Source organism: Rhineura floridana, chromosome 3, assembly GCF_030035675.1.
Source record: "Rhineura floridana isolate rRhiFlo1 chromosome 3, rRhiFlo1.hap2, whole genome shotgun sequence".
Taxonomy (NCBI): domain Eukaryota; kingdom Metazoa; phylum Chordata; class Lepidosauria; order Squamata; family Rhineuridae; genus Rhineura; species Rhineura floridana.
Window position 1 is genome coordinate 226,638,699 of NC_084482.1, and position 19,616 is coordinate 226,658,314.

Genomic DNA, 19,616 nt, shown 5'->3' on the forward strand with positions numbered 1-19,616 from the left:
ATAATTAGGAAAGGTATTGAAAATAAAACAGCCGATATCATAATGCCGTTGTATAAGTCTATGGTGCGGCCGCATTTGGAATACTGTGTACAGTTCTGGTCGCCTCATCTCAGAAAGGATATTCTAGAGTTGGAAAAGGTTCAGAAGAGGGCAACCAGAATGATCAAGGGGATGGAGCGACTCCCTTACGAGGAAAGGTTGCAGCATTTGGGGCTTTTTAGTTTAGAGAAAAGGCGGGTCAGAGGAGACATGATAGAAGTGTATAAAATTATGCATGGCCTTGAGAAAGTGGATAGAGAAAAGTTCTTCTCCCTCTCTCATAATACAAGAACTCGTGGACATTCAAAGAAGCTGAATGTTGGAAGATTCAGGACACACAAAAGGAAGTACTTCTTTACTCAGCGCATAGTTAAACTATGGAATTTGCTCCCACAAGATGCAGTAATGGCCACCAGCTTGGATGGCTTTAAAAGATTAGACAAATTTATGGAGGACGGGGCTATCAATGGCTACTAGTTGTGATGGCCGTGCTCTGCCACCCTAGTCAGAGGCAGCATGCTTCTGAAAACCAGTTGCCGGAAGCCTCAGGAGGTGAGAGTGTTCTTGCACTCGGGTCCTGCTTGCGGGCTTCCCCCAGGCACCTGGTTGGCCACTGTGAGAACAGGATGCTGGACTAGATGGGCCACTGGCCTGTTCCAGCAGGCTCTTCTTATGTTCTTATGAGAACCTCAGTTTCATTATTTTAGCTTCTAGTGACAGTTCTGGTGTAATTTGTTCTAACACCCAGTTATTGGTCTTTTTCACAGTCCATGGTATGCGCAAAGCTCTCCTCCAACACCACATTTCAAATGAGTTGATTTTTCTCTTATCTACTTTTTTCACTGTCCAACTTTCACATCTGTAGAGACCGCTTGAAGATACGTAATACCTTCACCTGCCTTTTATTTTTATTTCATTCTGATTAACTTTTATTCTGTCTTATGTAGTGTTTGATTAAGTTTTATAATTGAAGGAAATGTATAAACTAATCTTATCTGTCTGAACACTCGTTCCGGAATCCTGAATTTCCTTTGTGCTAATGCAAGGAGCAGCGGCTAACTCTCTCCCCTTTGATGTGGCTAAGATTTCCAGGAAACTAAGGTCTACACAGACATCAAGCTTAGACTTCCACCCTCAACCGAGCAAACCTGCCACAGGTTCATCAAGGTACCCATACAGGGGGAAACCATTTAAATGTATGGGGTGTTGAAAACACTTTTAATTACCATCCAAGTCTGAGGCTGAATCCCCACTGGTATCACCAGAAAAAGCTGGAAATGTCTCCTTCCTGAAACACTGGGATGCCACTGCCAGCCAGTATATTTTTATTTATTTAATTATCTTATCTATTTATTTATTTATTTTGGATACTCTGTTCATAGGGTTTTCGTGGTAAGATGTATTCAGAGGTGGTTTACCATTGCCTTCCTCTGAGTCTGGATGCATCTTAGTCTGGTGTCTCAGCTTTGACCATTCCGCCTTGGGTGCCCCTGCTGGGAGTCTAGCCTCTTGGTCTAGACTCCTGACATATAATGAGAAGGCATGATTCACTAGAAAAGACCATAATGCTGGGAAAAAGAGAATGGAGTAGAAAAAGAGGAAGGCCAAACAAGAGATGGACTGATTCCATCAAGGAAGCCAGAGACCTGAACTTACAAGATCTGAACAGTGTTTCATGAGAGACGCTACTGGAGGTCACTGATTCATAGGGTCGCCACAAGTCGTAGTCGACTTGGGGGCACATAACAACAACAATTAATTTAACTTAAAGACTGTGTGAAGAAGTCCTTTCTTTGGCCTGTCCCAAATCTTCCAACCTTCAGCTTCTTTGAATGTCCAGGAGTTCTAGGGTTATGAGAGAGGGAGAAAAACTTTTCTCTGTCCACGTTCTCCACGCCATGCACAATTTTATGCCCTTCTATCATGTTGGGCCTGACTCGCCTTTTCTCATAGCTAAAAAGCCTCGAACGCTGCAAGCTTTCTCCGGAGGGGAGTCGCTCGGACCATTCCCCCGATTGTTTCGGTTGCCCTTCTCTATGTCCTTTCCCAGGTGAGGAGACCAGAACTGTACACAGCATCCCCAGCGTGGCCGCCCTACAAACTCGCGTAAGGGCATGATATCAGCAGGTGATCCTCAGCCTGGGTTTGCCTTTTTCACACGTGCCGCGTGCGGGGGAAGGGACGGGTGGTCCATCTCAGGGTTAAAGAAAGCGAGAGAGGCCGGAGGCCTAGAGAGGCCTGGAAAGACATGCCCCCCCTCCCCAGCAAAGCTCCAGCCTCCCCCCTCCTTCATCCAAGGGGATCGGACTCGGGTGCAGAGCGCGCTGCGAGGGAGGGGTGGAGCTGTGCATTACTTCAAAGGAGCCGGGGGGGCGGGTTCCCCCACCCCGAGGATCAGGTGGGTGCAAAGGAGGGGGCGGGTTGCAAGGGGCGTGGCAAAGGGGTGCGGGGCCGCTCCGGGAGCCCCCCCTCCGTGAAGCAGAGAAGGCAGAGGGGCCGGCGAAGGGTCAATGAAATGAATCTCTGCCCCACTGGTTCAAGGGGGGGCAGAGGGAGTCAGGCCACGTGGGCTTTATTGGGGGGGGCTTGCTGGCGGGGAAATCTCCGGAGGGGCTCCGGGGCAGTCTTGGCTTCTCTCTCCTAGGACCCCCCAGCTGGTGGAAGGGGCAGAATCCTTAGCCCCAGAGTGGGATCTAGGAAGAAGGGGGGTGCAGCTCCCCCCCACATGCCCCCGGAAGCAGAAGCCCCCCCCACGAATGTCCCCGCTGCAGCGTCGGGGATTGCAGGGGGGAGAGAAGGGGAAATGTGGGCGTGGGGGAGGCCGAGAGAAGCAGCCACGGGCCGATTGGAAGGCTGGCAGGAGGGTCCTGGGACTGGGTGGCTGGACCTTGCTCGCTTGGCGGGCTCCGGGAGGGACGCGCCCCACTTCCGCGGTTGGCGGTGGGGGGGGCTGGGCACGCGGGGGGTGTCTGCGGGGGGGGGGCGCGCCGGCGATGGAGGAGCGCGCAGCCGAGGCGCGCCGCAGGTTTACTCCGGAGCAAGCCACACGGCGGTCCCCGGCGCATGCACAGTCTGCCAGCCTGTGGGAAGGGAGGGGGAAATGAAGGAACAAAGACCGTTTGAAAGGATGGCCCCGATGGAAAGGGGGCGTGTGTGCAATTTGGGCTGCCCCTCAGGCCACAAAGCCGTTCGTTTAACCAGGCGAGCTTCTCGAAAAGGGTTACGGAGGAATCCGAGAGAGCATCTTGGGAGGAGGCTGGGGGAACTGCGCAGGCCATTTCCTATCAGCGCCCCCCCCCTCCCGCAGACTTGCTGCTACAGCCGGATTAGGGCTTCTTCAAAAGTGAACGTTAGCCAGGCGCCGCCTCTGCTGCCTTTTCCGCGCAGAGATCTTTCTCAGTCCGCATCTGGATTGGGGATCTTTTTAAATGTTCTAAGCGTGGTGTCCCTTGTGTGTTAGTCGGCCATCCCGGGCTCCTTTGGCGAGGCAAGTAAATAACACGTAGCTCTCCGTGTCTGGAAACCCCCTTTTCCTAAATGTGATTGAAAACTTTTGTTTAATTGTCCCTGGCTTTCAAAGTTTTAGGTTTAACTGTTATTTTTTTACTGCTTTACCTACTATTTTATATATATAAAAATGTAAATGGACTACCTTCAAGTCGATCCCAACCTGGGAGACCAGGGTTCAAATCTCTACACAGCCATGAAGCGCACTGGGTGACCTTGGGCCAGTCACTGCCTCTCAGCCTCATGAAAACCCTATTCATAGGGTTGCCATAAGTCGGAATCGACTTGAAGGCAGTACATTTACATTTTTATGAATAGGGTATTCATGGTAAGCGGTATTCAGAGGGGGTTTACCATTGCCTCCCTCTGAGGCTGAGAGGCAGTGACTGGCCCAAGGTCACCCAGGGAGCTTCATGGCTGTGTGGGGATTCAAACCCTGCTCTCCCAGGTCGTAGTACAACACTCTAACCACTACACCACACTGGCTCTCAAAATGGAAATGGACTGCCTTCAAGTCGATCCCGACTTATGGCGACCCTATGAGTAGGGATTTCATGGTAAGCGGTATTCAGAGGGCGTTACCATTGCCTCCCTCTGAGGCTAGTGCTTCCCAGATGGCTAGGGCCTGCTCAGCTTGCTACAGCTGCACAAGCCAGCACCTTCCTGGTCCGCAACTGCCAGCTGGGGGGCAACTGGGCTCCTTGGGACTCTGCAGCTTGTCCACGGGCACATAACCCCTGAGCCACTCACTGTGGGGGTGATCTTTAGCTGGCCCTTGATGCCCAGGGGATACGAGCGGGGATTTGAACTCCCAGACCCTGGACTCCCAGCCAGGCTCTCCTCCCCACTGTGCTATACCAGCTGTTTTCCTATTATATAAACCACCCCAGAAATAGAGTTGAATTTATCTTGCTTGTCTAGTGAGGTTCAGGGCCTTTTTCATGGTGAACAGGTCCTGTGGCTGGAGATTCTAAACACAGGGGTGAGAGTTGTAATATTGCAACATTGGCCCAGGATTGCCAATATTACCGGCAAGGCGTGTAAGGTTGCCAGTATCACAGACCGGGGTTGTGTGTGGGATCGGACTGTGAGAGAATAGTTTGCAACAACCCCGTAATCTTGTCGTTTTTTTTTGCAAATTAATGTTGTGGGACATTCTTGGTACGTCTTCCAAAATATGCTACATAAACCCTACAAAGAGACTTGGCAAATTAATTGTGGCATCTTCTTTCCTGTGCTACCGTCCACTTCATCAGACTGTGGCCCACAACAGCTTATGTCACAATACTTATTATTTATTTATTTAATGTATATCCTACCCTTCCTCCTGGAAGGAGCCCAGGGCAGCAAACAAGAACCCTTAAAACATCTTAGAAACAAAAGACTTTAAAACATATTGGAACAAAAAAGCTTGATAAACCTATTGAAACGAAATGTCTTTAAAAACATCTTTTAAAACAAAATCTTTAAAATCTTTAAAAGCAACTCCAACACAGATACAGACTGGGATAAGGTTTCTACTTTAAAGGCTTGTTGGAAGATGAAGATCTTCCATAATACATTTGTCAGCCCTTTGAGGGGCCACAAGGCTCTTCCTTGTTTTTGCTGCAAGAGTGGAATTCATTTTTGCAGTCTCAAGGGCTGTAAATTACAGCTGTTTTTTTTCTTTCCCACAAAGATGAGCCTCTGAAGCCCAAATCTAACCTCACCTCCTGGCCTGAAGAGGAAGATATTTGTCCAGGAGAAACGGAGAGGTACGTCCTTCAAATATACAGTGAGACCGTATGTATGTGTTTCTCAGTCCAGTCTGCAGGAACGCAAGAAAACTCGTGTTGGATCAGGCCAACAGCCCATCATAGTCCAATATTCTCACAGTGGCCAACCAGATGCTGTGGTATGAAGCCTGCAAACAGGGCCTAAGTGAAACCATCATGGCTGGTAGCCATTGTTAGCCTTATCCTCCATGAAGTTGTCGAATCTTCTTTTTAAAGCTATCCAAGTTGGTGGCCATCACTTACGTTTTGTGGGAGTGAATTCCACGGTTTAACTGTGCGCTGTATCTGCCCAGAATCCTCCAGCATTCATTCTCTGCTTTCTCTACACGGTGCTTAAATGTACACACCAGAGACAGGGAATCTCCACCCCTTGCCAAGCTCATCAGGCATGGAAGAGCCCAAAACCTGGATCAGGCCAGTGGCCTGGTTGCCAGTTGGTTTCTGGGCCCGGTTCAAGGTGCTCACGTTAGGGTTTAAAGCCCTAAACGACTTCGGTCCCAAATATCTGAAAGAGCCCCTCCTTCCCTACAGACCCTCTAGGGTGTTGAGATCAGCAGAGGGGGCCCTTTTGGTAGTTCTGCCCCCCTCGGAATTTCGGGGTGGTGGTGGCCTGGGAAAGGGCCTTCTCTGTGGCAGCCCCTACTTTTGGAGAATGCTGCAGACTCACCTCTTTACCCTGGCCTTGGAGATCTGAGATGCATATTTTTAGGACCCACCCTTTGTTCTGTGATGTTGTTTAGGTTGTTTTTGACTGTTTTTAATTATGTGTTTTAAAATTGTCATAAACCACCCTGGGACCTCTGGGTGAAGGGCGGGTAATGATAATGACAACAACAACAATAGTCAAGCTTCCTGTTTTCCTTTGGACAGCTAGCCGCCTGCCCACCTACCTGCCTGCCTTCTCCCACTCACCCAAGTCAGGCTGGCTTCTCTTTCCCCATCCCTTTATTGAGTGGTTGTCACTCTTCCCTCCCCAGTCCTTCTTCCTTTCCCTCAGGCCAGCAGCCCATCTCAATGCTGAGCATTTCTCCATCTTGAGGAAAAGACCTGCTGGGAAGGAAGAGGAGAAAGGTGCCCAGCTGCTGTCGCTGGGGTGGTCCCCGGCCCCAGGGAAGGTCTGACTAGTTGATGGGTGAATTATGGCCACCCAGAGCAGCCACAGCCGTGGGGGATGTAAGGTGATGCTGTTGCCGCTTCCTCCTCCTCGTCGCCAGCTGCATAGAACTCTGCTGGTAGAGTTTGATGGGCGGCAAAGGCTGGGCGGATCTGTGCACCTGACTTCCAAACTCTTGCAGAGTGGCGAAATTGGGAATGGAGAGACTGAGTGAGCCTTTATGTATTTGAATCTTTCCTAAAGATTACACCTTCTCTGCAAATTAGTCAGACTTTAAGCTTTAAAAATAAGAAATAACTACTTTATTCTGGAAGTACCTACTTGATAGGAAAGAGTTCTACATCTAGCTAACTAGCTGAGTTGGAGACGCAAACACTAAGCCTAGTGTTTGCCCTCATGCTGGGAGGAGAGGGAGAGACAAAGAGAAGATGTCTGCTCTCCCTCTCAAGAGAAAGAAGAAGCAGGAAGGAGATGTGGTTCAACAACCTATGAGTATCAGTCTAGCAGGAAGGGAGAGACAGCAGGAGATCAAAGGGATAGGGATAGCTTAGCAACCAAGAGGTCTCCTCTCTAGCTACCCTTTTTAACCCCATGCAGCCTCAACCCACAAGTTGGAGTTGAACCACATATTCCAAGACAAACAGCAAGCCCTGCTGCTGCTGACCAAGAGAGGGAGGGGCAAGGCATGGGGACCTTAACATGGTGTCAACATGCAGCAGCAGGAGGGCTTACTGTTCAGAAGCCAGGTACACGATGTCGCCTCTGTCTGAAGTAGGGTTGCCAGGTTCCTGGCCTGAGACTGATCGTGTACCTTTAGGAGAAGAGAAAGTAAACCAAGTGCAGGTGTTCTTGCAACCCTGTAATGGGAAAAATCTCAAGGTGGAGTTCTTCCTTCTGGCAACCAAGAGGTCTTTTGTATCTTTAAAAGTTGTGCAGAGGGAAGGGAGAATCCCACCTTGTGCTTTTCCCATTACAGGGTTGCAAGAACACCTGCACTTGGCTGACTTTCTCTTCTCCTAAAGATACAGGATCAGTCTCAGGCCAGGAACCTGGCAACCCTAGTCTGAAAGCCAGTGAGCCCCAGGCACTGTGGGGCCTGACGCTGGCTTGGGCTTCCCTCGGTCTGCTTCCATTGGGTGCACGGGTGCACTCCATTGCCAGCATGGTGACAGACGAGCACAAGTTTACAGAGAGATTCACTTTTTCCTTTGACCCTTTTCTGTATCTGGGATATCCCAGATACTCCCTGCTAGCACAGGGAGGATTCTGTGGCCTGCCCACCCCAAGGGCGAAAGGGCAGGGAGAACGACCTGGACAGAGAACTTTCACTAGGATAGGCCTCTGTCAGAAGATGAGCACAAGACCAGGCAGCCTGCACAATGATTCTTTACCCAGTATTGCAGGGATGGGAACCTTGTTAGCTTCGAGGGCCAGATCTTTTTCTTTATAAAGTTAAAGGATTGACAGGTGTGTTCTCCCACCCAGCTGTCAAAATTCCTTGTGCCGGGTTCCCAAGCAGCTAGGTGGCTGTCTGGTGCTTTTGAACTATGCAGCAGGGGGCGTTGCCAGCCCTGTGCTGGGCAGTTTGGGAAGCTTTGTGCATGGGGCTGGCAAAGCACTACTTCCCTCTTCATCAGATGACAGGGAGGGGAGAAACAAGCCTGCATTCTGCAAGCCTCACTCACTGGTCCTTGCAAAATGCAGCTTTCTTGTCAGTGCTTGCAAGCATTGTTTGCAAATGGGAGAAGTCCCTCTTGCAGCCGATGCCTGCAGAAAACCCGGTTCTTCTGATTCAACAGTCCTGCAGTCATTGACACCGCAGTTGTATCACAAGGGGGGAATTAAATGGGAAAAGCATCAGAAGGGAGATGATGTTCCTTTCTGACACAGTGGTATACTTAGAAGTCACAGGGTCACAGAGAAGAAAAGGGAGAAACTTGGAGATGTGGAAATAATTGGGCCTAATTTGTCTTGAGATCCTTAGTATGTGCCTTGTAATCCTAAAATGGTTTTCTTTTTCTCTCCTGCCCCCAGCATGTGATGGTCCTGGTAATGAGAATTACAAGGTGCAGTCTCTACTGTAATTAGAAACAACCAAGCTGGAAGCAGGCAAAGAGAAGTCTGGCATTCAGAGGACCAAAAAGGCAAGAGGGGAACCACTCGATGAAGAAGAGGATGTACTCTTCGGCTTCTTTGGGTACTGGCGTCCATTAACTGTTAATCCAACAAGGGAAAAGGTTACAATAGGTGGGAATGTACTAAAGAATAGAAGAAAATCAAATAGTCATTGCAGTACCCACATAGAGCAGAAACCCCCTTAAATGCATGGTGTGGAAAGAGCTTCCGTAAATGCATGGTGTGGAAAGAGCTTCAGTGATAGCTGAGGTCTTACATCAGATCAAAGAATTCACACGGGAGAAAAAAATTCAATACATGGAGTGTGGAAAGATCATTAGTCATATGGAGTACCTTACTGTACATCAAAGACCCCACACAGGGGAAAAACCATATCACTGTAAGGAGTGTGGAAAGAGTTTCAGCCAGAGGACAAAGCTTAGAATACATCAAAGAATCCACACAGGGGAGAAACCCTATGAATGCGTCGAGTGTGGAAAGAGCTTCAGACAAATGTCAACCTTTACTAAGCATAAAAGAACCCATACAGGGGAGAAACCATATGGATGCATCAGGTGTGGAAAGAGCTTCAGTCTGAATCAAGAACTTACTTCGCATCAAAGAATGCACACAGGGGAGAAACCATATAAATGTATGCAGTGTGGAAAGAGTTTTAGACATAGGGGAACGTTTACTATACATCAAAGAATGCACACAGGGGAGAAACCATATAAATGTATGCAGTGTGGAAAGAGTTTTAGACATAGGGGAACGTTTACTATACATCAAAGAACCCACACAGGGGAGAAACCATATCAATGTAAGGAGTGTGGAAAGAGTTTCAGCCAGAGGACAAAACTTACAGTTCATCAAAGAATCCATACGGGGGAAAAACCATATATATGCATGGATTGTGGAAAGTGCTTCAATCGGAGTCACCATCTTGTTTTACATCAACAAAGTCACACAGGCATAAAACCATATAAATGTATGGAGTGTGGAAAGAGCTTCTGCCATGGGGGTGCTCTTACTGTACATCAACGAACCCATACAGGGGAGAAGCCATATAAATGTATGGAGTGTGGAAAGTGCTTCAATTTAAACTCACATCTTAATAGCCACAAAAGGACCCACACAGGGGAGAAACCATATAAATGTATGGAGTGTGGGAAGTACTTCAGTGTAAGTTCACATCTTAATAGCCACAAAAGGACCCACACAGGGGAGAAACCATATAAATGTATGGAGTGTGGAAAGTGCTTCAATTTAAGCTCACATCTTAATAGCCACAAAAGGACCCACACAGGGGAGAAACCATATAAATGCATGCTATGTGGAAAGAGCATCAGTGGATCACTTACTAAACATCAAAGAATCCACACAGGGGAGAAACCATATAAATGTATGGAATGTGGAAAGAGCTTCAGTGAGAGTGGTCACCTTACTTCACATCAAAGAACCCATACAGGGGAGAAACCATATAAATGTATGGAATGTGGAAAGAGTTTCCGACAGACAGCACATCGTAATATTCATCAACGTATCCACACAGGGGAGAAACCATATAAATGCATTGAGTGTGGAAACAGCTTCATTGAAAGTGGAGCACTTACTAAACATCAAAGAATCCACACAAGGGAGAACTTATCTAAGTGTATGTAATGTAGAAAGTCCTTCCGGTTGTTCAAAGTCTTACTTCAAACCAAAGTACCCACAGTGGAAAAACCATTTACAGTCACAGAGTATGGAAAGTGCTTCACTCAAAACCCACAGAGGAGAGAAACCATTTAAATGCTTGGCAATTTTACTAGAGAATTCACAAGGAGACATGCTCACAGTGTGGTAAAGCTGTGATAATTCAGGATTGGTAAAGATCTTTTAAAAAAAAAATTTTTTTTTTTAGCAACGTCAGAGTAGATATTCTGCTGTATTCTTACTATGTGTGATTTAGATGCCAGGACTTCCTATGGTTCTCTGTTGTTATTTTTTTTTTAAATCACGCTGTTTGAGTGAGAATGTGTCTCTGCGTGACCCAGGTTTCTCCAGAGTCTGTGGCCAAGGAATGAACCTGGGTGCCTTTATCTAGTTGCCGTGATCATCCTATGCATGGGACTGGGAGGGAAGGGGCATGTTGTGGTTCAGAAGACACTGCAAGAGCGTTTCTTCTGCCGCCTCCTATGGCTGTGTGTAGTTAGAGAACTGCTCCACTAAGCAGACAGCATGAGTTTAATTCCAGCAGCCTTCCCCCTCTTCCCATCCAAAATTATTCTTGCCAAACAGGTTCCTCAGAGGCCGGTAGAATTTCAGCTCCCACCCCATCTCCCCTCCACAGCATCCCTTTCCAGCAAGTTACCAGGCAAGTCACAGCACGGTCCATTGTGAGCTTGCAATTGTAGGTTTCAAGAGGCTTCGCTCCTCCCAAAAAGTTTAGTCACTTCATATAGGCAGCTGGATCCCACAGGGTAGTCTGATGACTCTCTGTGGGGTCTGTGTTCCCTTAGCAGGATCTCTTCTATAGAGGATCTCACAGGTTCTCCACATGTGTCTCCTGTCTGCTGCAATAAGGGGCTGGGTGACTATTATTTCCTACCCACCATCCCAAAGCCCGGGGTGGGAAACACATGAAACATTGCAGTGAAAAACAGCTAAAGCCAGTCAACATTAAAAACAACAACACGTGTAAAAAAGAAAAACAGTTCTTACTTAAAAGGTTGGAAGCGCAGCCCTTCTCCGTACGGCCCCTGGCGTTTTCTCTGGCAAAGCGGCAGTTGTTTGCAGGCTGCCAGGGTTTGTGCATTCATACCTGGGTGTATGAATTCGTAGATGCCCAACACGGCTGAAATCTGAAAGGAAGTCAGCTCCTCCAGTGAAAATGAGCAGCTTATTCTGCCTTGCACGGTTGTAGTTTGGAACGTTTGTCTGCCCATTGATGGCGGATCTGTCGTGGAATCATAAGTGCCGGGTAAAAATTGTTTCCCAGGCTTTCGATAGACAAGAATGATGTCAGTGGGATGTTTGTATGTTTTGTATATTTTTCTGAATTGCAGGTGTTGTAGGAATGTACAAATATTATAATGATGTTTATGGTTTTGAATATGTTGTAAGACATTTGGAGATCTCTGTGTGTAGCGGTAGTAATAACAATTCATTCCTGCACCAAAGTAATTCTCATAGATGTCACAGCCCCAGGGTGAGGTTCGCCTGCAGCGTGGGATCTCAAATGATCTCATGAATGGCAATCTGGAAGGACAGGAGGTTCCACTATGTTGTCTGCCCTTCTACCTTGCAATCATCATGCCAAAGTACAATTTAAATAACATCCCAGAAGAATATAAAGATCAAATAAGGAACAGATTTGAAGCTTTAAACTTAGTTGATAAAGAACCAGAAGAACTATGGATGGAGGTCAGAGACATTATCAGGGAAGAATGCAAAAAGACAATACTTCTAGTTAAAAAGAGAGAAAGACCTCAGTGGGTGACTGAAGAAACTCTTCAAATGGTTAAAGAGAGGAGGAAAGCAAAAGGAGATAGAAACACGGTCAGAACCCTAAATGCAACAATACAGTGACTTTCAGTTTTTCCTGGTGTCCAGTCGAAATCTGGCTTCCTGCAACTTGAGCCCATTATTCCGTGTCCTGCACTCTGGGATGATTGAGAAGAGATCCCATCCCTCCTGTGTGTGGCAACCTTTCCACTCTCTGGAATTCCCTCCAAACGATCTCTGTCACGCCCCCGCTATGATGAGCTTCCACCGGGCCTTGAAGACCTGGCTCTTCAGACAGGCTTTTGGGGTGGGTTAGGTTTTTTATATTGTTGAGATTTTAACGTTTTAATGTATTTGCATGTTTTTATTCTGTATGTCGTCCAGAGTGGCTGGACAACCAGCCAGATGGGCGACTAATAAATCAAATAAATAAGTAAATGTCCTTGAAGAGTGTTATCATATCTTCCCTCAGTCTTCTCTTCTCCAGGCTAAACATGCCCAGTTCTTTCAGTCTCTCCTCACAGGGCTTTGTTTCCAGCCCCCTGATCATCCTTGTTGCCCTTCTCTGAACCCATTCCAGTTCACATTTGTATACCCTGTACCAATTTGTTATGTCCAGCAAGCAAGTAGAGGCCTATAGCAAGATATTATAGCCTTATGTTAAGCATAGATTCAATATGTATTTGCTAGTGAACCTGAAGGCTTGTATTCCCCTTTCAGGCCCCTGCATTCCATAATCATCTGAAAACCTAAGCTAGGAAAGGGCATGATGACCTGCCCAGTATAATGCTGGGAATGTACCTTGTTAGTAGAGAGGCATCAAAGGAGCCCAATTAGGCATATATTCAAGAATATGTTATCAGTAAGGTGTTTTATAGATGATTTAAGCCTAGGTGATATTCCAAAGGGTAGGTTAATGAGCAGGTGCTTGTTAGTACAGCCAAGTGGACGAGTCAAAGGACGGTCAATGATGAGAGTTGCTTGTTAGCAGAGATATATGGCCAACATATAGCTTGCCAAAGAAGTGCCAGGGAGTTTCCATATAGTTTTCTAGCAATTAGTTGGCTTTTGAAGATGTCTTGTGAGAAGGTCAACAACCCAATTATCAGTGTTATGCTGTAATGTTCAAAGCGTAAAAAATATCATTTGTGTATGTAAACCTGCCAATATTCTATGTAATCATGCCAATGCCACATGCTAGCTTCAATACTATAAAAGTGTTGCGTGTGCCCAATGGGGTGTTCAGTCTGACCCAGCTACTGCAGAGCTGTGGACTGTTCCACTTTTATTGGGCTACTTGGCTGTATGCTTGTAAGTTACTCAATAAATTTTAACTCTTTGTAAGCAAATCTCTTGTCTGCATCTCATCTCTGGTAACCCAAAACAACCTGGAGGTACACAACATTGTTCACAAGGATCACTGAACGTGTCTCGCTGGGCATCAGACCAAGGAACGGGTGAGATCTTGATTGTTTTGACAGTTAACGATTTTTGATGGGAGAGGTTAACTCTCACAATCATAGAAATATTTATCTGGACTTGATCCTTGACTGCCTTCAGGATCAGGTATAACTCTTGCCCCCCCCCCCCCGGCAAATCTCTCTCTCTTTTTAGGTGTCTGGGTAGATAAAGGATACTCTCTTTTAGATCAAGTGTGCGATTGTGTTAATTGTGATACATACAGTAAGTTTTACACCATGCTTGCTTTCCTTGTAATAAAACAATCCTTTGTTTAGATCTCTGTGTGTGAGTCTTTTATTGCGGTTAGGGTTAAGATATACACACATTCAGAGCAACAGATTTGATTCCATGCACTCACTTAAGGATACATTGATGTTCTCATGCAGGATGGATGTGTATGAAGGTTCGGACATAACCTGTGTAACGGTGTGATGTGATTGGGTGGGAGGGTGCGGTTCAGTCCTTCTGGGTGCTGCTTTGCTGGTGCACTCCCTGTGGCCATTGATGGCTTCCAACATAGATGGCTTTACAAGGGGATTGGACGTGTCCATGGAGGTTAAAGGTATCAATGGCTCCTAGTCATGGTGGCTATGAGCCAGTTCCAGGGTCAGAGGTGGCATTCCTCTGAATACCAGTTCCTGGAGATGATGGGTGGGCAAATTCAGGTTGGCAGCTAAAGTTGATTTCGAGGATTTGCAAAAGAAACTGGCGTTCCCCAAAGGTCAAGACTTTTTGCAATAAGGAAAGTGACAGGAAGACGCAGTGAAAATGTCCTCAACCTGGTATCATTTAGCTTCCCTGCAAATGGCAAAAGAGAGTCAATGTAACAAGAGGTTGGATAGAACAGGCATCTGTCCCTTTTAATAGGCCTAAGAAATTGGATTTGGGCTGAGTAGAAGAGATCCCGACCTTCCTCTGTGTTGACAACCTTTCATGTACTTGTAGGGTGCTATATCTCCCCTCAGTCTCAAAGGCTAAACATGCCCAATTCTTGCAGTGTCCAGAGTCTGAATTCAAATCCCCGCTCGTGTCTCCTGGGTGTCAAGGGCCAGCTAAAGATCACCCCACAGTAAGTGGCTCGGGGTTACGTGCCCTGCCACCTGTGCAGCCATGGGCAAGCTGCACAGTCCCAAGGAGCCCAGTTGCTCCCCAGCTGGCAGTTGTGGAGAAGGAAGGGGCTGCAGTTGCGGACAACGGTAAAGCACCTCTGAATACCGCTTACCATTAACACCCTATTCATGGGGTCACCATAAGTTGGGATCAACTTGAAGGCAGGCCATTTCCATTTCAATCTTTCAGGATTAGAGCGTTGAGCTGTAAGGTAGGATTCTGCTGGTAAGGCGGTTTCCTGGTCTGCGATGATTCCAAGGACTATAGTGAGCACTCATTAACTTAAACGGGCAGTGCATCCCACAGCCTGCCCAGGGCAGCCACAGGAGTATCATGTTGGGCATAGCTGCCGCAGCCACACTCACAATTGTGCCACAGCTCTGTTTGGGAAAGCCGGAACCGTCCCAGCAGAGGCCAGTCAGGTCTTCTGCTCCAGACCCCTCTGGAAATAGTGGCAGAGATTGCCTGGTTCTCTCAGATGCCCCTTTGCAAAAATCTGGCAGTCCGAGTGACAGGAAGCTCTTTTCCAAGGGACGTTTGATGCCACAACCTCCACAGCTTCATGTGGCTGGTCGAGGCATGCTGCAAGGGGTGCGTGTTTTCAGGAAACGCGATGGCCGGGGGGGAGGTGTCCCAATCCCGAAACGGGGTGTGTGTGTTCCAGTCATGACAAAGAAGCAACATTTCTAGATATTCTAAATGATTATTCCCTAGACCAGTTGGTCGTGGAACCGACCAGGGGGATGGCAACCCTTGACTTAATCCTCAGTGGGGACCGGGACCTGGTGCGAGATGTAAGTGTTGTCGAACCGATTGGGAGCAGTGACCATAGTGCTATTAAATTAAACATACATGTAAATGGCCAATTGCCGAGAAAACCCAACACGGTCACATTTGACTTCAAAAGAGGAAACTTCACAAAAATGAGGGGATTGGTAAAAAGAAAGCTGAAAAACACAGTCCAGAGGGTCACATCACTCGAAAATACCCCTGCCTGAAACCTTGCAGGGCTGCTGCCGGTCAGTGGAAGTAATACTGAGCCGGGTGGACCAACGGCGTGCCTCGGGATAAGCCAGATTTCTATCTGCGCCAAAGCATTCCCGCCCCCTTCCCTAGCCAAGAGAATCACCCAATAGAAACCACCCAGCTGCTGGCACTCCAACTTTGCAGGGGGGTTGTGCAGTGGAGCCTTTCCCCTCACCCCAATTTCGAGAGGGGACCTGGTGGGGGAACCTTCCTAGACTTCCCTTCCCGGAATAAGAAAGGGAGGAGCCTTTATTTACTGTCTTTCAATAAATCTTCCTCTCTAGGAGCCGGAGAGTGGCAGGAACAGCCAGCTGGCTGCCTGCTTGCCTTGCAAATGGGACGACACTCATTGCGCCTCTAGCGACACCGCTGCGACACTTCGGGTTCCTTTGCGAACGCGGGGGCCAGTTTAGGAGAGGGAGAGCCCAATGCAAACAGGCGGCCGGAAATGCGGGTTCCACCATAGAGCTATGGCGGGGGTGGGTCGGTGGGTGGAGCAGCTCCTCCCATCATCTCCACCCCCAAGCTCCAGTTCGGATGGGAACCGGAAGTGATGCCTCCGTGCGGTGTGGCTTGTGCCGTTGCACTCCTATTGTTGCTGATTTACCTCTATGCTCCGCCGCGAATGCCCTTTTGGCGAGTGAGCGCCCTGCGAGTTCGCCTGGCGAGGACCGGGAGGAAGGAGGCGAGAGCTCAAGGTGCAAAAATAAATTTAATTTTTTAAAAAATAATAATAATAAGGGGTGCTGGGTGGGAATTCTGCCTCCTCCTGCGCGGGGCTGGTGCATGCACCGGGGCTGCACAGCGAGCCTGGGTTTGCATTGCACGATCTACCCCCCCCCCCGGCAGGCCAGGATCTGCCTAGCCAGAACCTGGAGAAGGAAGATCAATGCCTCTCCACTGGAGAGGCAGTGTGGCGCAGTGGTTGGAGTGGCAGACTAGGAGCTGGGAGACCCGGGTTCGAATCTCCCACCCAGCCACGCTGAACCTCACTGGGGAAAGGCCGCAGCGCAGTGCGGAGCCCTTGCCGCGCCTGCAGGAAGGCCCCAGTTCGGTTCCCAGTTGACAGACGACTCCCTGCCTGCAAGCCCTGTAGCAGCTGCTGCCTGTCAGTGTAGACAGTACTGAGCTACATGGACCCAAGGTCCGGCGCAGTGGAAGGCAGCCTCATCTCTCCCTTCCTGGGAAAGAGCTCACGACGGCGTGCATGCTCCCCCCCTGAACATTTTACACTCACAACAACCCTGTGAGGCAAGCTGTCTGGAGAGACAGCGACGGGCCCTGAGGTAGGAATGTAGGAAGCTGCCTTTTACTGAGTCAGACCACTGGTACATCTAGCCCAGTGTCGTCTTCACTGATTGACAGCAGCTGCCTCCTCACAGGGAGCCTTTTCCCAGCCCTGTCTAGAGATACTGCCACTGGAGATTGAGCCTAGGGACCTTCTGCATGCCAAGGCAGATGTTCTGGACACTGAACTGCAGCCTTTTCCCAAGATGATTATTAATTTATTTATTTATTAGATTTATATCCCACCCTTCCTGCCCTGAACATGGTAGAAATGTAACCACCACCACCACCACAACAATAAACACCTTGTTGCTGTGGAGGAGGCATTTATTGAGAGGCTTCTGCAGAGTGGAACTTTCCTTGTAGGAAAGTTGGACTCTCAGGTTTCCTGGTAGATGTTTGAAAATCTCTGGGGGTCTTGGTGGAGCACTGAATGCCCCCCCCCCGCCTGTTGTAGCCATTGTAATGCGCGGTGCTAGATGCTGTGTGATTTTTTTATTGCATTTTCTTGCTTCTTGTATTTCTTTGGTTGTATTTTACAATTTGCATTCTATAGAATTCATAGAATCATAGAATAGTAGAGTTGGAAGGGGCCTGTAAGGCCATCAAGTCCAACCCGCTGCTCAATGCAGGAATCCAAATCAAAGCATTCCCAACAGGTGGCTGTCCAGCTGCCTCTTGAAGGCCTCCAGTGTCGGAGAGCCCACTACCTCTCTAGGTAATCGGTTCCATTGTCATATGGCTCTAATAGTTAGGAAGTTTTTCCTGATGTCCAGTCGAAATCTGGCTTCCTGCAACTTGAGCCCGTTATTCCGTGTCCTGCACTCTGGGACGATCGAGAAGAGATCCCGGCCTTCCTCTGTGTGACAAGAGTGCTATCATATCATCTTGAGCTCCTTGGAAGAAAGGTGGGGTGTAAATGCAATAGTATTAAAAAGAAACTCTCTAAAAAGGCTTAGACTGAAAGGGTTCTTCACAGCCATGCCGTGGGCCACGTGGATGAAGCTTGCGGGCCGACTGGCGGTCTGCAGACCACAGTTTGGAAACCTCTGCTGCACATTTTTTTTTAAAAGAGGTGCAGTGGCGGGGGGGGGGAAAGAACTCCCTGCCCTGAGGTGCTTACAGTCTGCATTTTCACCATAGGAGAGATGGAAGGGAGAGGGTTGAAGGTTAACCCGTCCTCTGGTCTATGGAAGGGGGAGGGCCAGTAAATTTGATTGCCTTTCTAAGGACTCCCGTCCCCAAAGTAAGCCCAGGCAAAGTTAACCCAATCATTGGATTGCTGAGTATTTTTACTTGTTATTTCCATGCCCCATGAAACACCTGGAAGTGATGTAGGAATGAAACCATCAACAATGAAAACAAATTTCATATATAAAAACAATTAAAAGAAGTTCATATATAAAGAGTGAGGAGACCCACCCAGCATCTGCAGATGACCCCCTAGTTTTAGCGTGCTTCCTCCCCCCCACTACAAAAAACTTGTTCATGTAGCCAAAGTTATTGCTAAAGTTGGCCGGACAGGAGCCTCCTCTTTCTCCTCCAAAGGGCCCCAGGAGCCCATTGTTGTGGGGGGCGGGTGTTAAAGAGGAGAAACGTTTGCTCTCCTCTCCTTAGTTGAGGGAGGTTGGGGCAATCCCCCTCCCTGTTCAAACACACAAAGAGACAGGTGAGCCACCTTAGGACTTAGGCTGCATACACACTATACATTGAAAGAATATTTAAAGCATACCCATACCCCCCCATGCACATACTAACCCCCCTCCCTGGAAGCTGTAGTTTGTAAAGGGTGTTGGGAATTTTAGCTGTGTAAGGGGTAAACTACAAGTGGCAGGATTCTTTGGAGGGGGGGATGCATATGCTTTGAACGTAGGGTGCAAGGGTTTAGTGGCCTAGGGTCTTAGGAAGTGGTGATCTTAGACCCTTTACTTTTTTGGGAGCAGGGTCTCTATGTCTCCAATCAGCCTGAAAGGGGAGTGTGTTAGCCACTGCCAAGAGTCTTCTAACATGCTTCCTGGTCCTTTCCTGGCGACTGGAGCCAATCGGGGTGAAAGGAGGCGAGTTAGCCACTGAGAATACTCTTCTCAGTAGCTAACACTCTCCCCTTTCACGCTGATTGGCTTTTATGGGTATCTGCTGTTGCGGGAGACAACATTAACAAGGATCTCATTCTCAACCCAGCAGCAAAAAAACAAAAAAGAGATGGCTGTGACTACCCTAAAAGGACCCTGTGCTTCTGGATTTGCCACTGCGCTACTGGCTAGTGTGTGGAGGCAGCCACAGCTCCCCCTCTCTCGCTCTGTCCCTCCCTGTGTTTGCTCCGATCCCTCTTCATTGCGCCCCCCACCGCTGCATTCATTGATCCGGAGTTGGGGGGGTCCATCCAAGGCAGCCCTTTATCCCAGCGCTGACCAGCCCCCCCTAAAGTGGATGAGGGGCTGGAGAGTCCCAGAGAGGAGGGATCGGTCCCCGCCAGGATGATGCAATTGGTGCGGGGGAGGCTCTTCTGGCAAAAAGAAGGGGGGGGAAAGCGCCTCTGCGGTGCTGGAGGGAGCAAACTCTGGCCGTCCATACGGGACGCTTCCTCCGTCCTCCAAGGGCTCTTGCAAAGGGGGGGTGAGACCCTTTGCAGAAGGCCCTTCTTCGCCAACGTGGTGCCCTCCAGCTGTCTTTGGACTACAACTCCCATGAGCTCA

General features: G+C 48.4%; 1 protein-coding gene across 1 annotated transcript in view; it reads left to right on the top strand.

The window, feature by feature from the left end:
• The first annotated feature begins 2,314 nt into the window (after nucleotides 1–2,314).
• LOC133379087 (zinc finger protein 420-like) overlaps nucleotides 2,315–19,616 on the top strand; it is a 37,335-nt gene continuing 20,033 nt past the window's right edge. The window contains exons 1-3 of the mRNA XM_061613697.1: nucleotides 2,315–2,437; nucleotides 5,225–5,300; nucleotides 8,470–10,204. Coding sequence (XP_061469681.1) covers nucleotides 8,785–10,204 — 1,420 coding nt within the window. The 5' untranslated portion in view covers nucleotides 2,315–2,437; nucleotides 5,225–5,300; nucleotides 8,470–8,784. The remainder of the gene's footprint in view (nucleotides 2,438–5,224; nucleotides 5,301–8,469; nucleotides 10,205–19,616) is intronic.